This window comes from Protomyctophum parallelum (genome assembly GCF_964188405.1).
Source record: "Protomyctophum parallelum genome assembly, chromosome: 2".
Classification (NCBI taxonomy): Eukaryota; Metazoa; Chordata; class Actinopteri; order Myctophiformes; family Myctophidae; genus Protomyctophum; species Protomyctophum parallelum.
The window spans coordinates 58,697,130-58,715,224 of NC_139699.1; the positions used below are offsets into that span (position 1 = coordinate 58,697,130).

General features: G+C 47.7%; 2 protein-coding genes across 2 annotated transcripts in view; one reads left to right on the top strand and one right to left on the bottom strand.

The window, feature by feature from the left end:
- Window positions 1-3,373, bottom strand: part of fes (FES proto-oncogene, tyrosine kinase) — a gene marked incomplete at its 3' end in the record, with an annotated part of 19,716 nt that extends 16,343 nt beyond the window's left edge. Inside the window, exons 1-3 of the mRNA XM_083759384.1 lie at window positions 3,367-3,373; window positions 2,168-2,397; window positions 287-460 (exon numbers count right to left, since the gene is read on the bottom strand). Coding sequence (XP_083615510.1) covers window positions 287-460; window positions 2,168-2,395 — 402 coding nt within the window. The 5' untranslated portion in view covers window positions 2,396-2,397; window positions 3,367-3,373. The remainder of the gene's footprint in view (window positions 1-286; window positions 461-2,167; window positions 2,398-3,366) is intronic.
- A 13,663-nt stretch (window positions 3,374-17,036) lies between these two features.
- Window positions 17,037-18,095, top strand: LOC310854712 (lactosylceramide 1,3-N-acetyl-beta-D-glucosaminyltransferase A-like; the record flags this gene model as incomplete). Its single annotated transcript, XM_083759385.1, has 1 exon — window positions 17,037-18,095. The coding sequence occupies one exon, from the start codon at window positions 17,037-17,039 to the stop codon at window positions 18,093-18,095; it is 1,059 nt and encodes a 352-aa protein (XP_083615511.1).

Here is an 18,095-nt window from a genome sequence, read left to right on the forward strand (position 1 = left end):
CACACACACACACACACACACACACACACACACACACACACACACACACACACACACACACACACACACACACACACACACACACACACACACACACACACACTTACTTTATGGCTATTGAAGGCCCATTGAGCAAAACCTTTTCAATATAAGAAAATGTAATATTGTGAGCTAAGCTTTCACTAGTCGCCATTTCTCCCTTTTGTAAATTTTGAACGTTTTGGTCACGTGATAGACAAAGTTGGTTCAGTATTAGCGTGCGTTTGTGCACGCGGGTTCATCACACCTTATTGAGTTCCTGGTGTATTAGACTCCATCGCTCGGCGTAGGTCTTGCGGAGTTGCTGCTTGTCTCTGATGAGGAGCGTCAGCTTGCTCACGGGACCGTCCAGCAGGTCCTCTGACCGCTTACGCATCACGCGGCTCAGGCTGTCAGTCTGACAGTACAGTACAGCCCACGACTAACAGGAGAGCAGAAAGGGAATGAAAAATAACTACAAAAAAACAATATGGATGGTGCTAAAAAGCAGAAAGAACAGCTCCATTTGAGTTCATGGGCTTGTCAATCTATGTTGTTGGTATGTATGTATGTATTTGGTTAAAATGGGTAGGGTTTAAAAAAAGGCAAGAGTTTGCTCTGGTGCACTGGCCTAAAAGTGGGTCCTTAAAAACTGCTAAAACTTCTGAAATGTATGTATGTAGGTATGTATGTGTGTATGTATTTTAAAAGGGGAGGCTTTTTTGTAAAAATCCTTGCCCGCAATACCTTCATATATTTAAAATGAGTCCAAAATAGGGTTACCAGTGAAGGGCAAACTGCCTATTCACTGGGGACTATGCAAGGCAGAGGCGTCCACCCCCCTGAGTCCAAGTTTAAGCTAGACCGCATACCTATGTATGTATGTATGTATGTATGTATGTATGTATGTATGTATGTATGTATGTATGTATGTATGTATGTATGTATGTATGTATGTATGTATGTATGTATGTATGTATTTATGTATGTATGTATGCATGCATGTCCCTCTGCTGTTTGTTTCCTTTGAATCTACCTCTAGGGGACAGCGCCCCCTATTGTGGGGCAGCGCCCAATAGAATGTGGATAACAAGCTGTTGGCCCGTTTGGTCCGCCCTCAGCCCCGCCCTCTTCCTGTGGGGGGGGGGGGGGGGGGGCGCCTATAATATGTTTTCATTCCCTCGAACAACAATGAAATACACATTCTGAATGCCCCTGCTGACAGATTCAGCAGCGCAGCTCAGAATATGTCCTTGAGAGATGTATGTAATGTATGTTTCTATGTATTATAATATGTATGAAACTATGCACCAGTGTTGATTTCGTCGACTAAAATTAAGACGAAAATACACTGACAATTTCGTCAACAAAAAAAAACTAGACCAAAATGTTAAGAAGGGAATATAGTCTAGACACTAGTGTCTCGTGCTCACTCCTCATGCACTGAAGGAAGCATGACATGAGCTCAGTTCAGGGCTCTCCCCAGGTTGGCAGAGTAGCACCCAGGCAGGGTTACGGTTTAGGCAATTGGCACTGGGTGAAAAAGTGGGTTACAAAAGAAAACATAAGCCCCATGCAACAAAAAAAATCTAAAATAGCCATTTTGTACGCTTTATTTTAGCTTAAGGCAACACATGTGTTGTGTTGCCTTAAAATAAAGTAAGTCGCTGAGCTCTACAAACTGGTGTGCGGATGTTCTTCCTCTTCCTTGATGTATGTAACTTCTGTAATGAATGACATGCCCAAAATAGGGACACGTTACTGTGTACAGCATTTACTGCACAGCATTTACTAGTGGAAGAAATGCAAATGCCCTCCTCTCCTCTCCTTTCCATGCCATGCCGGAAGGCAGCGTTCAGGAGAATGGCTTTTTCTCTGAATTCTCCTGAACTTGAACACATTATTTTGCGTTGAACAAATGTGTTGCCCCCCCGAAAATAGCTGATCTGCAAGCTCTCAACACGTCGCAGCACGACACGTTGTGGGCGTTGTAGATCTGCTATTTTCGCTATTTCTGTCCAAAAATGCCCCTCTTATGGGGATTTCATCCCCCGCCCCCCTCTAACACTCTCTGCACTTAGTGGCCATTGTTCATGATTCTAGCCCAAAATGTATGTGCAGTGATTCTACCCCAGGCTATAGGCATCACCTTGTTGAGCAGGCTGATGTAATCCATTCCTCCTCCAGACTGAGGCCTAGTATCCAGCCTGTCCACCATGACGGACATCTGGTGAAGCTGTGCAGAGAACTCCCGTTCGCTCTTGGCCCGTTGCGTCATCCATTTCTTCATGACCTCCATCAGGTGAAGCTCAGAGTCTTGGAGCCGCAGCAGGGCCGCGTGTGCTTGAGGACACCAGAGGACCTCCCCAAAGCCCATCTCTGGAAATGAAGGTCAGTGCCGACGTGCAAATTACAGACAAGTACGTGTTCAATCAATTATTCAATCAAGCCCCTTCGAAAAGTTACAAGTTAGTAAGTCAGAAGGCCGCAGCCTGTCGTGCGTGCCAAGCTGTCCTTCTCGGAGGACCATGGGGGCAAGACGGGCAGTGTCGGTATAGGCCAATCAGAGGCAGATGGGGGCGTTACTATGTCTATGCTCGGACGTAGAATAGATTCACGCTATTTCAATTGGGCCCATTGACTCAAAAGCTTTCAGCTTTCAGGAAGAAACCAAAAATACACAGGGAAGACATTGAATATGTCAGCCAGACCTGACATGTATACAAAACAGAAAAAGTACAAACATCACAGCACTCCATCTTTAACCAACCCTTTAGTTAGTAAAACACACTTGAGTTACAATTGTACCGCCTTCAGTCTACATGAAATTGCTTGGTCAAAAATAGCAGATCTACTAATCTATCTAATGTGTTACAACACAATGCGAGCTTGTGGATCGGGTATTTTAGGCAAAGATTTTGTGTAGATGGAAAAAAGCTGTACAGTAAATCATCCAAATAATTACTTGATTCCGTGAAAAGATTCTTCATAAGATCTCAATCAGATTATTATTTAAAACAATCAGACCATAATTGACTTGTATAATATATAAACGTAAAAATGTTTGTCCAATACAAATAATAAGAGCCAATGACAATACTGTACCAGTCAGCCTCTTTGTCTGAAGTCTCTGCAGAGAGAATGAAACAAACAGAACATAAACAAACAATGGGTACAAAAAAAACATTGCTTTTCCTCCTTTACATTTGGCCCAAAGGTAACTTAAAGAATTAAAAGTAAAAAAGAATCTTCACAAATATAGTAAAAGTAAAATGTATGTCGAATGAAAACTACTCACACTTGCATTTCATTCAAAATGTTATTTAAGTTAGTTAACTCACTACCCACCTCTGCTATGCACGATATGTTTTCTGTCTCTCAGAAATGATCCATATGGAGTCTGTAGAAGGTCAAATTGAGAAACATAGGCTATGCTGTTTGTCACTGTCACTGATAACTGTCACTGATAACTGAGCCAACGTATAACCAAGGGGCTATTCACACATGTTCACTTCCCCTTGGAACAAAACAGAAATTAGTTGAAATGAAACACTTCCTCATGTGTTCTCAAAACTGTTTTGTTAATATTATGACTTCAACACTAAGCAATTACTGCCACAGTAATTCCTATACTGATTTATAAATTAATCCAGAGTCAACCATGAACCAAACCAACCAACCAACCAACCAACCAACCAACCAACCAACCAACCAACCAGCTAGTTAACCATCCCTCTAGCCTAATTTCTCTCTCCCCTCTGTCACTTCATCCATATCTCTATCTAAGTGTATCTAGGGCCTTTCTCTGCCCCACCCCTCTCCCATTTGTTTATATTGTGTTTAGTTTCCAAGATGGCCCCAGCACCAGGAGGGGGTGGGGCGGAGTTGAGCGGGCGGGGTCGACATATGACCTTACTGGTCTGCATTCAAGACACTCGCCTTGTGTCTGACACCTGACTTGTGTCTGACACCTGACTTGTGTCTGAACACAGCTTTGATGGATGTGTTCTGCCCCCCTCCCCCCATCAAACAAAATGTTTGGTCAAACCATAATGGGCTTCCATTGGAAATGCATTGGAGAGGCCATTAACCCTCTAAGACCCAGCGTTGCTTTTTAGCAACAAATTTATTTTATTTAATTACTATTTTTTTTTTCTGTTCTTTTTTCACCTAAACGTCATCAGTGATGTTCATTGCAATGCCATTTCAATGCCATTGGCCATGATATTTGCATATAAATACCCCCCAGAGGCTGAAATTCACACAAATAAAAAATGTCTGGACTCTAATAAAAGTAGGTAAAATAATTGTAATATATGTTTTTTTGGGATCATTAGAATGTCTAGAACATGTTGTATTCATTATTGTGAAAGATATCCCCAAAATGTAAATTATTAATTTATTATATAATTATTATACATTTTTCATCAAACTTTATTTTTTTATTTTTTTTAACATATTTTTTAGTCTTAGTCCTAGTAGTACAAAGTAGTAGTAAGGTTGAAATATATTTTTTGCAAGTAGAAATTAATGCGGGTGTTAGAGGGAATATCCAGTTCTTCCCTCTCTCTCGGCTCGTCCTGTGGTGCGCCAACATGCAGTATTCCAAGTCTCTCTCTCTCTCTCTCTCTCTCTCTCTCTCTCTCATCATGTCACCGTTTACCCACTCAATAACAGAGTAGCACACACACAAAACCTCTCTCTCCAAGTGTCTCTCTTACACTGGGGAAAAAGCCATGTTTTCCAATAGACAGCTCCTCTTCCTCCTCCTGAGTTCCCCGCACCTGACAGCAGTGTTGTTTTCGTCGACTAAAACTAAGACGAAAAATGTTCGTCGACTACCTTTTTCTTTTTTTTTTCTATAATTTTTATCCCATGATTTTGTAACCCATTTTTCACCCCTGTGTCAATTATCTAATGTGATCCTGGGCTCTACACACCCTCCGCCAACCTGGGGAGAGCAACGGACTTGAACTCATGCTTCCTTCATACCTGAGTGTCCAAGTTGCTCCTTTACACCTGACAGGGGGGAGTTTCCCTGGTTGGACGTAGCGCGTGGAAGGAACACGTTATTCCAACCAGTTCCATTCCTCCCCATCAGGCGCCCCGGCTGGCCAGGGGGAGGCAGTTTAGAGACCAGGATTACTGCATGTTTTTGTGAGGGTACCTACCCTAGGGGACACGGGGAGAACATGCAAACTCCACACAGAAAGGCCCTTTCGCCAACACCGCCTCGGGTATGGGCACTGATGACGCGGAGGAGGAAACACGCCGCCAGCACCCACAGCGCCCCGAGCGGGAATCGAACCCAGGACCTTCTAGCTGTGAGGCGACAGCACTACCAACTGTGCCACCGTGCCCCTCGTCGACTACCTTTTTCCACTGACAAAAACGAATGGAAACTAAATGAAAACTAAGCTATGATGACTAAAACTATAAGACTAAATATACTGACAATTTCGTCGACAAATAAAAACTAGACTAAAATGTTAGGAAGGGACTAGTGGACAAGAGATCGAGTATAAGTCATTTTACACTTGGTTGCATGCTGAAAATAGCAGATCTACAAGCTCGCGCTGCGACGCGTTGTGAGCTTGTAGATCGGCTATTTTCAGCAAGTGTAAAATAAGTCATTATGACGGCAACAAGGCCTGCAGAAATACATTTTAGTCGACTAAAACTAGACTAAACACTAATACATTCCAGGTGACTAAAATGTGACTAAGACTAAGTGAACGTCATTGACGCTGACGTCATTGACGCTGACGTCATTGACATTGTCATCGTAAGTCTGAGTCTATATATATGCAAAACAACTAAAAAAGGAACCTCTCTCGACACCTGTCACACAGACAAGATATTTTTAGCGAAATCTAAGACCTTGGGTGAAGTATTCGTAATCTTTACTGCCGTCAGGAAGGAAGGAAGGAAGGAAGGAAGGAAGATGAGGTTTTATAAGAAACCTTCATATTGGCCAACAATAATTCTGCTGGGCCTACTGCTGTGCCTGGGCCTGGACACTGCTGCCCTGCCCATAGACACCCTGGACACTGCTGCCCTGCCCATAGACACCCTGGACACTGCTGCCCTGGACACTGCTGCCCTGCCCATAGACACCCTGGACACTGCTGCCCTGGACACTGCTGCCCTGCCCATAGACACCCTGGGCACTGCTGCCCTGCCCATAGACACCCTGGACACTGCTGCCCTGCCCATAGACACCCTGGACACTGCTGCCCTGCCCATAGACACCCTGGACACTGCTGCCCTGGACACTGCTGCCCTGCCCATAGACACCCTGGACACTGCTGCCCTGGACACTGCTGCCCTGCCCATAGACACCCTGGGCACTGCTGCCCTGCCCATAGACACCCTGGACACTGCTGCCCTGCCCATAGACACCCTGGGCACTGCTGCCCTGCCCATAGACACCCTGGACACTGCTGCCCTGCCCATAGACACCCTGGACACTGCTGCCCTGCCCATAGACACCCTGGACACTGCTGCCCTGGACACTGCTGCCCTGCCCATAGACACCCTGGACACTGCTGCCCTGCCCATAGACACCCTGGGCACTGCTGCCCTGCCCATAGACACCCTGGACACTGCTGCCCTGCCCATAGACACCCTGGGCACTGCTGCCCTGCCCATAGACACCCTGGACACTGCTGCCCTGCCCATAGACACCCTGGACACTGCTGCCCTGCCCATAGACACCCTGGGCACTGCTGCCCTGCCCCTAGACACCCTGGACACTGCTGCCCTGCCCATAGACACCCTGGGCACTGCTGCCCTGCCCCTAGACACCCTGGACACTGCTGCCCTGCCCATAGACACCCTGGACACTTCTGCCTCGGCTGAGGTGAAGCGTGGATCCTGTCCTAGGTTCTGGTTCGACTTCAACGGCCGCTGCTATAAGTTCGTCGCTACCCTTCTGACCTGGGCCCAAGCAGAGCTGAACTGTTTGTCTCAAGACGCCAACCTGGTGTCTGTCCACAGTCTGGAGGAGCACAACTTTATCCAAAAACTGATCAAGACCTTTGACCCATTAAACCCATGGCCGTGGTCGTGGATTGGCCTTAGTGACATTCATCAGGAGGGTGCATGGTTTTGGTCTGATGGGTCCAGAGTGACGTTCACCCACTGGTTAGGAGATGAGCCAAATGGTGGTGTAACCTCCAACTGTGCGCATACAAGCTGTCGCACTAAATGGTGTGACTTTCACTGTTCTAGTCGAAAACATTCTGTGTGTGCATCTCGTATCTGTCCCTAATGCCTGATTCCAACGCACTGACTTGTGCTAATCTGCTAATCTGCAGGATAATCTTCCCCCACTGTCGCCTTGACAGTCTTCGCCGTGGGAAAGTACACAACCTTCCTGAAGGACTTTCTCGGGACAGCGGAGCGCCATTTCTTCGTGCAGGGCGCCGCCAAGGTCCTTTACTATGTGTCCACGGACCGGCCCGTCGTCCTCCCTGAGCCAAGCTTGTGCCTGACCGCATACCTGAATGGGACCGGGTGTTACAATCCGTCTTTACCTCACAATGTCACAATATACCAAAACGAGGAAGTATGCCCATCTGATCAGAACCATGGATAGCTCCCTAGATTAGATTGGGCATTCTTTCTGAGCCGTGAACAAGGAAGTGAACGCCAGCGCGCATGCGCAAAACAGCAAGTGCAGGAGAGGCCACCGACAAAAGATAATACGAATTTTTATTTTATTTTTTGTTTTTAATTGACCAAAAAATACGCTATAGGACTTGTTTCCCCCACTGTCTAAATAACTCAAAACTAGAAAACAGTGCTTGCGCTCTGCTCGCGTAAGTAACAAGTAATGAGTGTACCAGCTGGCCATTGGCTGGCTCCGTTTTGTACCAGCCAATGGCGGGAGTGGGAGGAGAAGACTCTTGAGTGGGAGGGGAATCCCGATCATAGACTGTAACGGTAGCCACGCCCCTCAGAACATACGCGACTTTATGGTCATTTTTTTAATTAATGGGACCATAATTTTCCAAAAAGAATATTATGACATTAGAAATGAGACTTTAAACTAGTGACTGGAAGAAGAAAGTATTCATGAACATGTTTATTAAGGTAATACAGTCTAGGTGAAGTTGGGCCAAAATACATGGGCCTCTATGGAGCTATGGGGCTTTTTGGGTCCAGTCCAGCGCCACAACAGGCCATTATATGAACTACCGATTTCAAATGAGGCTTCACGAAATATCTGGCTGACTGCCCCCCTGGTTACAACACAATGCGAGCTTGTGGATCGGGTATTTTAGGCAAAGATTTAGTGTAGATGGAAAAAAGCTGTACAGTAAATCATCCAAATAATTACTTGATTCCGTGAAAAGATTCTTCATAAGATCTCAATCAGATTATTATTTAAAACAATCAGACCATAATTGACTTGTATAATATATAAACGTAAAAATGTTTGTACAATACAAATAATAAGAGCCAATGACAATACCTTTCAGCCTCTTTGTCTGAAGTCTCTGCAGAGAGAATGAAACAAACAGAACATAAACAAACAATGGGTACAAAAAAAACATTGCTTTTCCTCCTTTACATTTGGCCCAAAGGTAACTTAAAGAATTAAAAGTAAAAAGAAATCTTCACAAATATAGTAAAAGTAAAATGTATGTCGAATGAAAACTACTCACACTTGCATTTCATTCAAAATGTTATTTAAGTTAGTTAACTCACTACCCACCTCTGCTATGCACGATATGTTTTCTGTCTCTCAGAAATGATCCATATGGAGTCTGTAGAAGGTCAAATTGAGAAACATAGGCTATGCTGTTTGTCACTGTCACTGATAACTGTCACTGATAACTGAGCCAACGTATAACCAAGGGGCTATTCACACATGTTCACTTCCCCTTGGAACAAAACAGAAATTAGTTGAAATGAAACACTTCCTCATGTGTTCTCAAAACTGTTTTGTTAATATTATGACTTCAACACTAAGCAATTACTGCCACAGTAATTCCTATACTGATTTATAAATTAATCCAGAGTCAACCATGAACCAAACCAACCAACCAACCAACCAACCAACCAACCAACCAACCAGCTAGTTAACCATCCCTCTAGCCTAATTTCTCTCTCCCCTCTGTCACTTCATCCATATCTCTATCTAAGTGTATCTAGGGCCTTTCTCTGCCCCACCCCTCTCCCATTTGTTTATATTGTGTTTAGTTTCCAAGATGGCCCCAGCACCAGGAGGGGGTGGGGCGGAGGTGAGCGGGCGGGGTCGACATATGCCCTTACTGGGCTGCATTCAAGACACTCGCCTTGTGTCTGACACCTGACTTGTGTCTGAACACAGCTTTGATGGATGTGTTCTGCCCCCCTCCCCCCATCAAACAAAATGTTTGGTCAAACCATAATGGGCTTCCATTGGAAATGCATTGGAGAGGCCATTAACCCTCTAAGACCCAGCGTTGCTTTTTAGCAACAAATTTATTTTATTTAATTACTATTTTTTTTTTCTGTTCTTTTTTCACCTAAACGTCATCAGTGATGTTCATTGCAATGCCATTTCAATGCCATTGGCCATGATATTTGCATATAAATACCCCCCAGAGGCTGAAATTCACACAAATAAAAAATGTCTGGACTCTAATAAAATTAGGTAAAATAATTGTAATATATGTTTTTTTGGGATCATTAGAATGTCTAGAACATGTTGTATTCATTATTGTGAAAGATATCCCCAAAATGTAAATTATTAATTTATTATATAATTATTATACATTTTTCATCAAACTTTATTTTTTTTATTTTTTTAAACATATTTTTTAGTCTTAGTCCTAGTAGTACAAAGTAGTAGTAAGGTTGAAATATATTTTTTGCAAGTAGAAATTAATGCGGGTGTTAGAGGGAATATCCAGTTCTTCCCTCTCTCTCGGCTCGTCCTGTGGTGCGCCAACATGCAGTATTCCAAGTCTCTCTCTCTCTCTCTCTCTCTCTCTCATCATGTCACCGTTTACCCACTCAATAACAGAGTAGCACACACACAAAACCTCTCTCTCCAAGTGTCTCTCTTACACTGGGGAAAAAGCCATGTTTTCCAATAGACAGCTCCTCTTCCTCCTCCTGAGTTCCCCGCACCTGACAGCAGTGTTGTTTTCGTCGACTAAAACTAAGACGAAAAATGTTCGTCGACTACCTTTTTCTTTTTTTTTTCTATAATTTTTATCCCATGATTTTGTAACCCATTTTTCACCCCTGTGTCAATTATCTAATGTGATCCTGGGCTCTACACACCCTCCGCCAACCTGGGGAGAGCAACGGACTTGAACTCATGCTTCCTTCATGCCTGAGTGTCCAAGTTGCTCCTTTACACCTGACAGGGGGGAGTTTCCCTGGTTGGACGTAGCGCGTGGAAGGAACACGTTATTCCAACCAGTTCCATTCCTCCCCATCAGGCGCCCCGGCTGGCCAGGGGGAGGCAGTTTAGAGACCAGGATTACTGCATGTTTTTGTGAGGGTACCTACCCTAGGGGACACAGGGAGAACATGCAAACTCCACACAGAAAGGCCCTTTCGCCAACACCGCCTCGGGTATGGGCACTGATGACGCGGAGGAGGAAACACGCCGCCAGCACCCACAGCGCCCCGAGCGGGAATCGAACCCAGGACCTTCTAGCTGTGAGGCGACAGCACTACCAACTGTGCCACCGTGCCCCTCGTCGACTACCTTTTTCCACTGACAAAAACGAATGGAAACTAAATGAAAACTAAGCTATGATGACTAAAACTATAAGACTAAATATACTGACAATTTCGTCGACAAATAAAAACTAGACTAAAATGTTAGGAAGGGACTAGTGGACAAGAGATCGAGTATAAGTCATTTTACACTTGGTTGCATGCTGAAAATAGCAGATCTACAAGCTCGCGCTGCGACGCGTTGTGAGGTTGTAGATCGGCTATTTTCAGCAAGTGTAAAATAAGTCATTATGACGGCAACAAGGCCTGCAGAAATACATTTTAGTCGACTAAAACTAGACTAAACACTAATACATTCCAGGTGACTAAAATGTGACTAGGACTAAGTGAACGTCATTGACGCTGACGTCATTGACGCTGACGTCATTGACATTGTCATCGTAAGTCTGAGTCTATATATATGCAAAACAACTAAAAAAGGAACCTCTCTCGACACCTGTCACACAGACAAGATATTTTTAGCGAAATCTAAGACCTTGGGTGAAGTATTCGTAATCTTTACTGCCGTCAGGAAGGAAGGAAGGAAGGAAGGAAGGAAGATGAGGTTTTATAAGAAACCTTCATATTGGCCAACAATAATTCTGCTGGGCCTACTGCTGTGCCTGGGCCTGGACACTGCTGCCCTGCCCATAGACACCCTGGACACTGCTGCCCTGCCCATAGACACCCTGGACACTGCTGCCCTGGACACTGCTGCCCTGCCCATAGACACCCTGGACACTGCTGCCCTGGACACTGCTGCCCTGCCCATAGACACCCTGGGCACTGCTGCCCTGCCCATAGACACCCTGGGCACTGCTGCCCTGCCCATAGACACCCTGGACACTGCTGCCCTGCCCATAGACACCCTGGACACTGCTGCCCTGCCCATAGACACCCTGGACACTGCTGCCCTGGACACTGCTGCCCTGCCCATAGACACCCTGGACACTGCTGCCCTGCCCATAGACACCCTGGACACTGCTGCCCTGCCCATAGACACCCTGGGCACTGCTGCCCTGCCCATAGACACCCTGGACACTGCTGCCCTGCCCATAGACACCCTGGACACTGCTGCCCTGCCCATAGACACCCTGGACACTGCTGCCCTGGACACTGCTGCCCTGCCCATAGACACCCTGGACACTGCTGCCCTGCCCATAGACACCCTGGGCACTGCTGCCCTGCCCATAGACACCCTGGACACTGCTGCCCTGCCCATAGACACCCTGGACACTGCTGCCCTGCCCATAGACACCCTGGGCACTGCTGCCCTGCCCATAGACACCCTGGACACTGCTGCCCTGCCCATAGACACCCTGGACACTGCTGCCCTGCCCATAGACACCCTGGGCACTGCTGCCCTGCCCCTAGACACCCTGGACACTGCTGCCCTGCCCATAGACACCCTGGGCACTGCTGCCCTGCCCCTAGACACCCTGGACACTGCTGCCCTGCCCATAGACACCCTGGACACTTCTGCCTCGGCTGAGGTGAAGCGTGGATCCTGTCCTAGGTTCTGGTTCGACTTCAACGGCCGCTGCTATAAGTTCGTCGCTACCCTTCTGACCTGGGCCCAAGCAGAGCTGAACTGTTTGTCTCAAGACGCCAACCTGGTGTCTGTCCACAGTCTGGAGGAGCACAACTTTATCCAAAAACTGATCAAGACCTTTGACCCATTAAACCCATGGCCGTGGTCGTGGATTGGCCTTAGTGACATTCATCAGGAGGGTGCATGGTTTTGGTCTGATGGGTCCAGAGTGACGTTCACCCACTGGTTAGGAGATGAGCCAAATGGTGGTGTAACCTCCAACTGTGCGCATACAAGCTGTCGCACTAAATGGTGTGACTTTCACTGTTCTAGTCGAAAACATTCTGTGTGTGCATCTCGTATCTGTCCCTAATGCCTGATTCCAACGCACTGACTTGTGCTAATCTGCTAATCTGCAGGATAATCTTCCCCCACTGTCGCCTTGACAGTCTTCGCCGTGGGAAAGTACACAACCTTCCTGAAGGACTTTCTCGGGACAGCGGAGCGCCATTTCTTCGTGCAGGGCGCCGCCAAGGTCCTTTACTATGTGTCCACGGACCGGCCCGTCGTCCTCCCTGAGCCAAGCTTGTGCCTGACCGCATACCTGAATGGGACCGGGTGTTACAATCCGTCTTTACCTCACAATGTCACAATATACCAAAACGAGGAAGTATGCCCATCTGATCAGAACCATGGATAGCTCCCTAGATTAGATTGGGCATTCTTTCTGAGCCGTGAACAAGGAAGTGAACGCCAGCGCGCATGCGCAAAACAGCAAGTGCAGGAGAGGCCACCGACAAAAGATAATACTTTTGTCGGTGGCTTTTAATTGACCAAAAAATACGCTATAGGACTTGTTTCCCCCACTGTCTAAATAACTCAAAACTAGAAAACAGTGCTTGCGCTCTGCTCGCGCAAGTAACAAGTAATGAGTGTTCAAGTGAACCTGTTACGGTGTCAAAAGGTGGCAGAATGTGTTGAACCCAAAATGCAGAGTCACGACTCACGACCAACAAACAGCGGAATAGTGTTCAAACACTCATTTATTGATTAAATGGAGGGGGTCCGGAGGAGGGAGACTGTCATGGCACCAGAGCAAAGGGATCTGTGAACCTTAACCTCAGGCGGACGGCCTGGGGGGTGGACCAGGACTGAGCAGGAGACATCTGGTGGGCGGCCTGGGGGTAGAGACGAGACAGAGGAGGCACAGTCTGGAGGCCGGCCAGGAGGCCAGGACGAGAGGGTTGAGGAGTCATCTGGAGGACGGCAGCCTGGGCACTGGGGCGCTGAATAGCGGAGCCTCAGTGGGAGCAAGCTGGAAGTCCTCAGAGAGCTGCAGCGGCGAAGCCTCGGAGGAGAGCTGCAGCGGTGAAACCTCAGAGGAGAGCTGCAGCTGCGAGGCCTCAGAGGTGAGCTGCCGCGGTGAGACCTCGGAGGAGAGCTGCAGTGTAAAATCCTCAGGGGAAAGCTGCAGTGTAAAATCCTCAGGGGAAAGCTGCAGTGTAAAATCCTCAGGGGAAAGCTGCAGTGGAGACGCCTGGTGGTATAGGGAGCTATGGCGGCCACTTCTCCTGGGCTGGCTTGGTGGCCAGGCGACCCAGGGGGGCACCTCCCCGCTTGTTGAAACTACGGGGACCCCCACCTGCCAGGCGGGTGCCATAAAAAGGATTTGGGGCAGCGGAAAGCTGGGCAGACTGGGCAGCGGAAAGCTGGGCAGACTGGGCAGCGGAAAGCTGGGCAGACTGGGCAGCGGAAAGCTGGGCAGACTGGGCAGCGGAAAGCTGGGCTGGCGAACAGGCTGGACAACTGTAGAGGTAGTGGGCTGAAGAGCAGGGGAGGCCGGTGGGGCTACCTCTTGAGGAGGCAGCTGGGGAAAAATGGCTCCCCGACTCTCCTATCTGAAAAAACCCATGTACCTGGCAAATTTAGGATCCTGTCTCCAATATCTTTCCAGTTGCTCAAGGAACTGGGGATCTTCATTGAAGACATCCCTGGTTACACCAAAATCCTCCCAAGAAAATGGAAAACAGGAATAATGGCCATCTGTCATGGCTGATCTCCAGCTTGCTTCAAGCTAGCAAAAAGGCCAAAAAACAAAAACCCTGTCCGCTGCAGGTTCAGACTGGTGATAATAGAGAAAGCTTGGCTCTGCTGGGTTCAATTTGGTCAGTTCATTCTGTTACGGTGTCAAAAGGTGGCAGAATGTGTTGAACCCAAAATGCAGAGTCACGACCAACAAACAGCGGAATAGTGTTCAAACACTAATTTATTGATTAAATGCAGAACAAAGGCAAGGTAACAAAAACAGGCAGAGCATAAGCAATCCCAAAAACACAACACAAAAATAGGTATGAGCAATTACCGGAGGTATTCACGGCAGAGGTCCAGAGGAACAGAGAACACAGACAAGAGCTCCAGGGTAGACTGCATAACATGAATGTATGAAGTGACCAAGTGTGAGTGCAAAGAGTCCAGTTATATAAGGGGGCGGGGCAGGCTGATTGTCAAAGTGTTCACAGGTGGGATGATGAGGGGGGTGGAGACAGGTGAGTGAACTGACTGTGTGAGTGGAAGGGAAAGTGGGAGTTGCCAGGTCTGACATCTGGTCTGTGGAGAGACAGATGGACCGGCCGGGAGCCAGACCATAACAGAACCTGTAACCATGTGACAATAACCCTCGGATCAGGAACATTATACCAAATTAATCACACCTTTTTACGGTCACCAAAATGGTACCAAAATCTGGCCTGGGCCCTGGACTATAATGACCCTTCATTATCATGTTTTACAAACACAGGATGTTATTATTAGTCAAAGTGCCTTGGACTCTGCAGGGGCGTCGTCCTCCCTGAGCAAAGCTTGTGCCTGACCGCATACCTGAATGGGACCGGGTGTTACAATCAATATCAAAGCGTTGACAAGCATAATACATTCAGATTCAGCTAACCTGGGACTCTTGAGCAAGCAGTTCCACAGCTGAGGAGCCCCGACAGTGAAAGTCTTGGATTTTTGGGAACAGTGAAGCGGCTCGCTCTGCCTTAGTCTGTCTCACTGGAGGGCCCAGACACGAAAGGCTTTGAGACATTATCAGTAAAAAATAATTTAGGCTGCAAAGTGATGAATGAATGACCAGAAAAAAAAATATATACTGTATACTTGCAGTTCCTATAGGAGAACGTATGTTTAAGTGGTAAAAACCAAAAACAAACAACTTGTGATTGTTGTCGATATCTCCAGTTCTATACAGAGGAGTTTGATAGGAGCTATAAAAAAAAGCCTGTGATGAATGAATGACCAGAAAAGGCTTAACCCTCTAAGACCCAGCGTTGCTTTTTAGCAACAAATTTATTTAATTGAATTACTAATTATTATTTTTTTCTGTTCTTTTTTCACCTAAACGTCATCAGTGATGTTCATTGCAATGCCATTTCAATGCCATTGGCCATGATATTTGCATATAAATACCCCCCAGAGGCTGAAATTCACAAAAAAAAAAAAAAAGTGCCCTTCTGGGCACAGGTCTCCACCAGGAGGATAGGAATGTTTAGGAGTAATATAAACATGTTTTTTGTTTGTTTGTTCCAATCTTTGCCAATCAGGATGGAATATGGGAAATGGTGCAGATCCGTGTTGATCGCACGCATGCACAATCCACCTGTTGGTGGCGCTATAACAGGCCAATGTGAAATGGGTGGGCTATATTCCTCAGCCTAGTAGGAAAGTGCGTGACATATTTCACGTCAAATTGCACGCTGCGTTCATGATTTGAGGCTTTTTGTTCAAAACAGGCCAATCCTGCAAAATTTTAAAGGCAATGTTAGCCAATTAGGATGGAATATGAAATATCAAGACACATCCGTCTTGAGCACATGACTATGGAGATACTGTGTAACGATTTGCGGGATTTTTGGACAAAATCCGGAGGAGTAATATCCAAAAATGTGTTTTACAAAAGTCGGCCTCCTGGTGGCGCTCTAAAAGCCAGATGTGAACTAGAGAGACTGTGTACCAATTTGCGTGATGTTTGGACAAAATCTGTAGGTGTACTGTGCAAAAACTTGTTTTGCACAAAGCGGCCTCCTGGTGGCGCTATAACAGGCCGTTCTGGAAATTTTGGGGCAGAGGTTCATCGTTGGCATCCAGGGAGTGGGTGTGCAAAATTTGGCATCGACCGGGTTAACGGTGGCCGAGATTAGCTGCTCACGGACACACGGACGGACGGACACACGGACGGACGGACGGAGTGCAAAACATACTCTCCCCCCATGCCTTCGGCCTGGTGGAGACAATGATCAGCCAATCACAAGCCAATGTTTGTGTTCACAAAAACCCGGAAAGCTGCAGGGCATTTCACATCTGCCTCTAAACAAGATATACATATACAACAAGTACACTAAATGTAATCTAGAATACAACAAGTACACTAAATGTAATCTAGAATACAACCTAAGAATAACAACAGCCAATAGTGGAATGGTAGGTTCATCACGCCATGATGTTACGTCACAACGGGAGCCAATCAATGACCATGATGTTACGTCACAACGTCACAACGGGAGCCAACCAATGACCATGATGTTACGTCACAACGTCACAACGGGAGCCAACTAATGACCATGATGTTACGTCACTGCATGCGTCACAACCATGACACCTAACATATATAATGTGTGAGAGAAGAAGTGCAGACAGAGGTAGTTTAGGATACGGATACCACCTTATCGTCATATCATTATTGTCGTTGATATACTGTATGTTCAGGATGACTCTCCGTTGTCACAGCAAGGTCTTCCGCGTGCTGCTGTTGGCTACGGTGCTGCTGCTCGCCGCCTCCATGATGGCTCTGATCGACTGGCGCTGGCCGAAGACCGCGAGGTACCGCATGGGCCCGACGGGCCCAGTGGTCCGGAACGCTACGGTCGACTTCTCCTTCCTCAGGAAAGCCTTCACCATCACGCCGCAGGAGGCTCTGCGCTTCGGTGATTTCAGCTACGTCCTGGATCACCCCGACAAGTGTTCCGGACAGGACGTCCAGCTCATCGTCTTCATCAAGAGCGCCCCGAAGAACGCCGACCGGCGGCAGGCCATCAGGGACACGTGGGGCAACGAGGCCTACATCCGGCACGCCAAGGGCATCACGGTCAAGGTGCTGTTCGCCCTGGGAGCGCCGATGTCGTCCGACGGTCAGCGGGACGTCCAGGATGCGCTGGAGCGCGAGGACGGCCTCCACGGCGACCTCGTCCAGCAGGACTTCGCCGACTCGTTCCGCAACCTGACGCTGAAGGTGCTCATGCAGTTCCGCTGGGCGCGCCAGCGCTGCGGCCACGCCCGCTTCTTCATGACGGCCGACGACGACGTGCTGGTCCACACACCCAACCTGGCGGACTACCTATCGGACGCGGCCCAGAGGAACCTGTGGGTGGGCCACCTGCGCAGCGGGACCGGGCCCTACCGGGACACCAACAGCAAGTACTACCTGTCCGAACAGGCGTACCCGTGGTCGCTCTACCCCGACTACACGTCGGGCGCCGGGTACGTGATGTCCCGGGACGTGGTGGAGAAGATCTACCAGGCCTCGCTGACCCTTGACGCCTCCATCCACATGGACGACGTGGTGGTGGGCATCGGCGGCTACTTGGCGGGCGTCTCGCCGCAGCATCACGCGTCCTTCCGGGTGGTGCAGGTGCCGCGCCACCCGTGCGTCTACAGGCACATGATGACCTCGCACGGCGAACACCGCGGCCGGGACATGTACGAGCTCTGGGCGGCGGCGACGGACCCGCGCGTGGAGCGCATGGCCTCGGAGGCCAACTGCTTATAG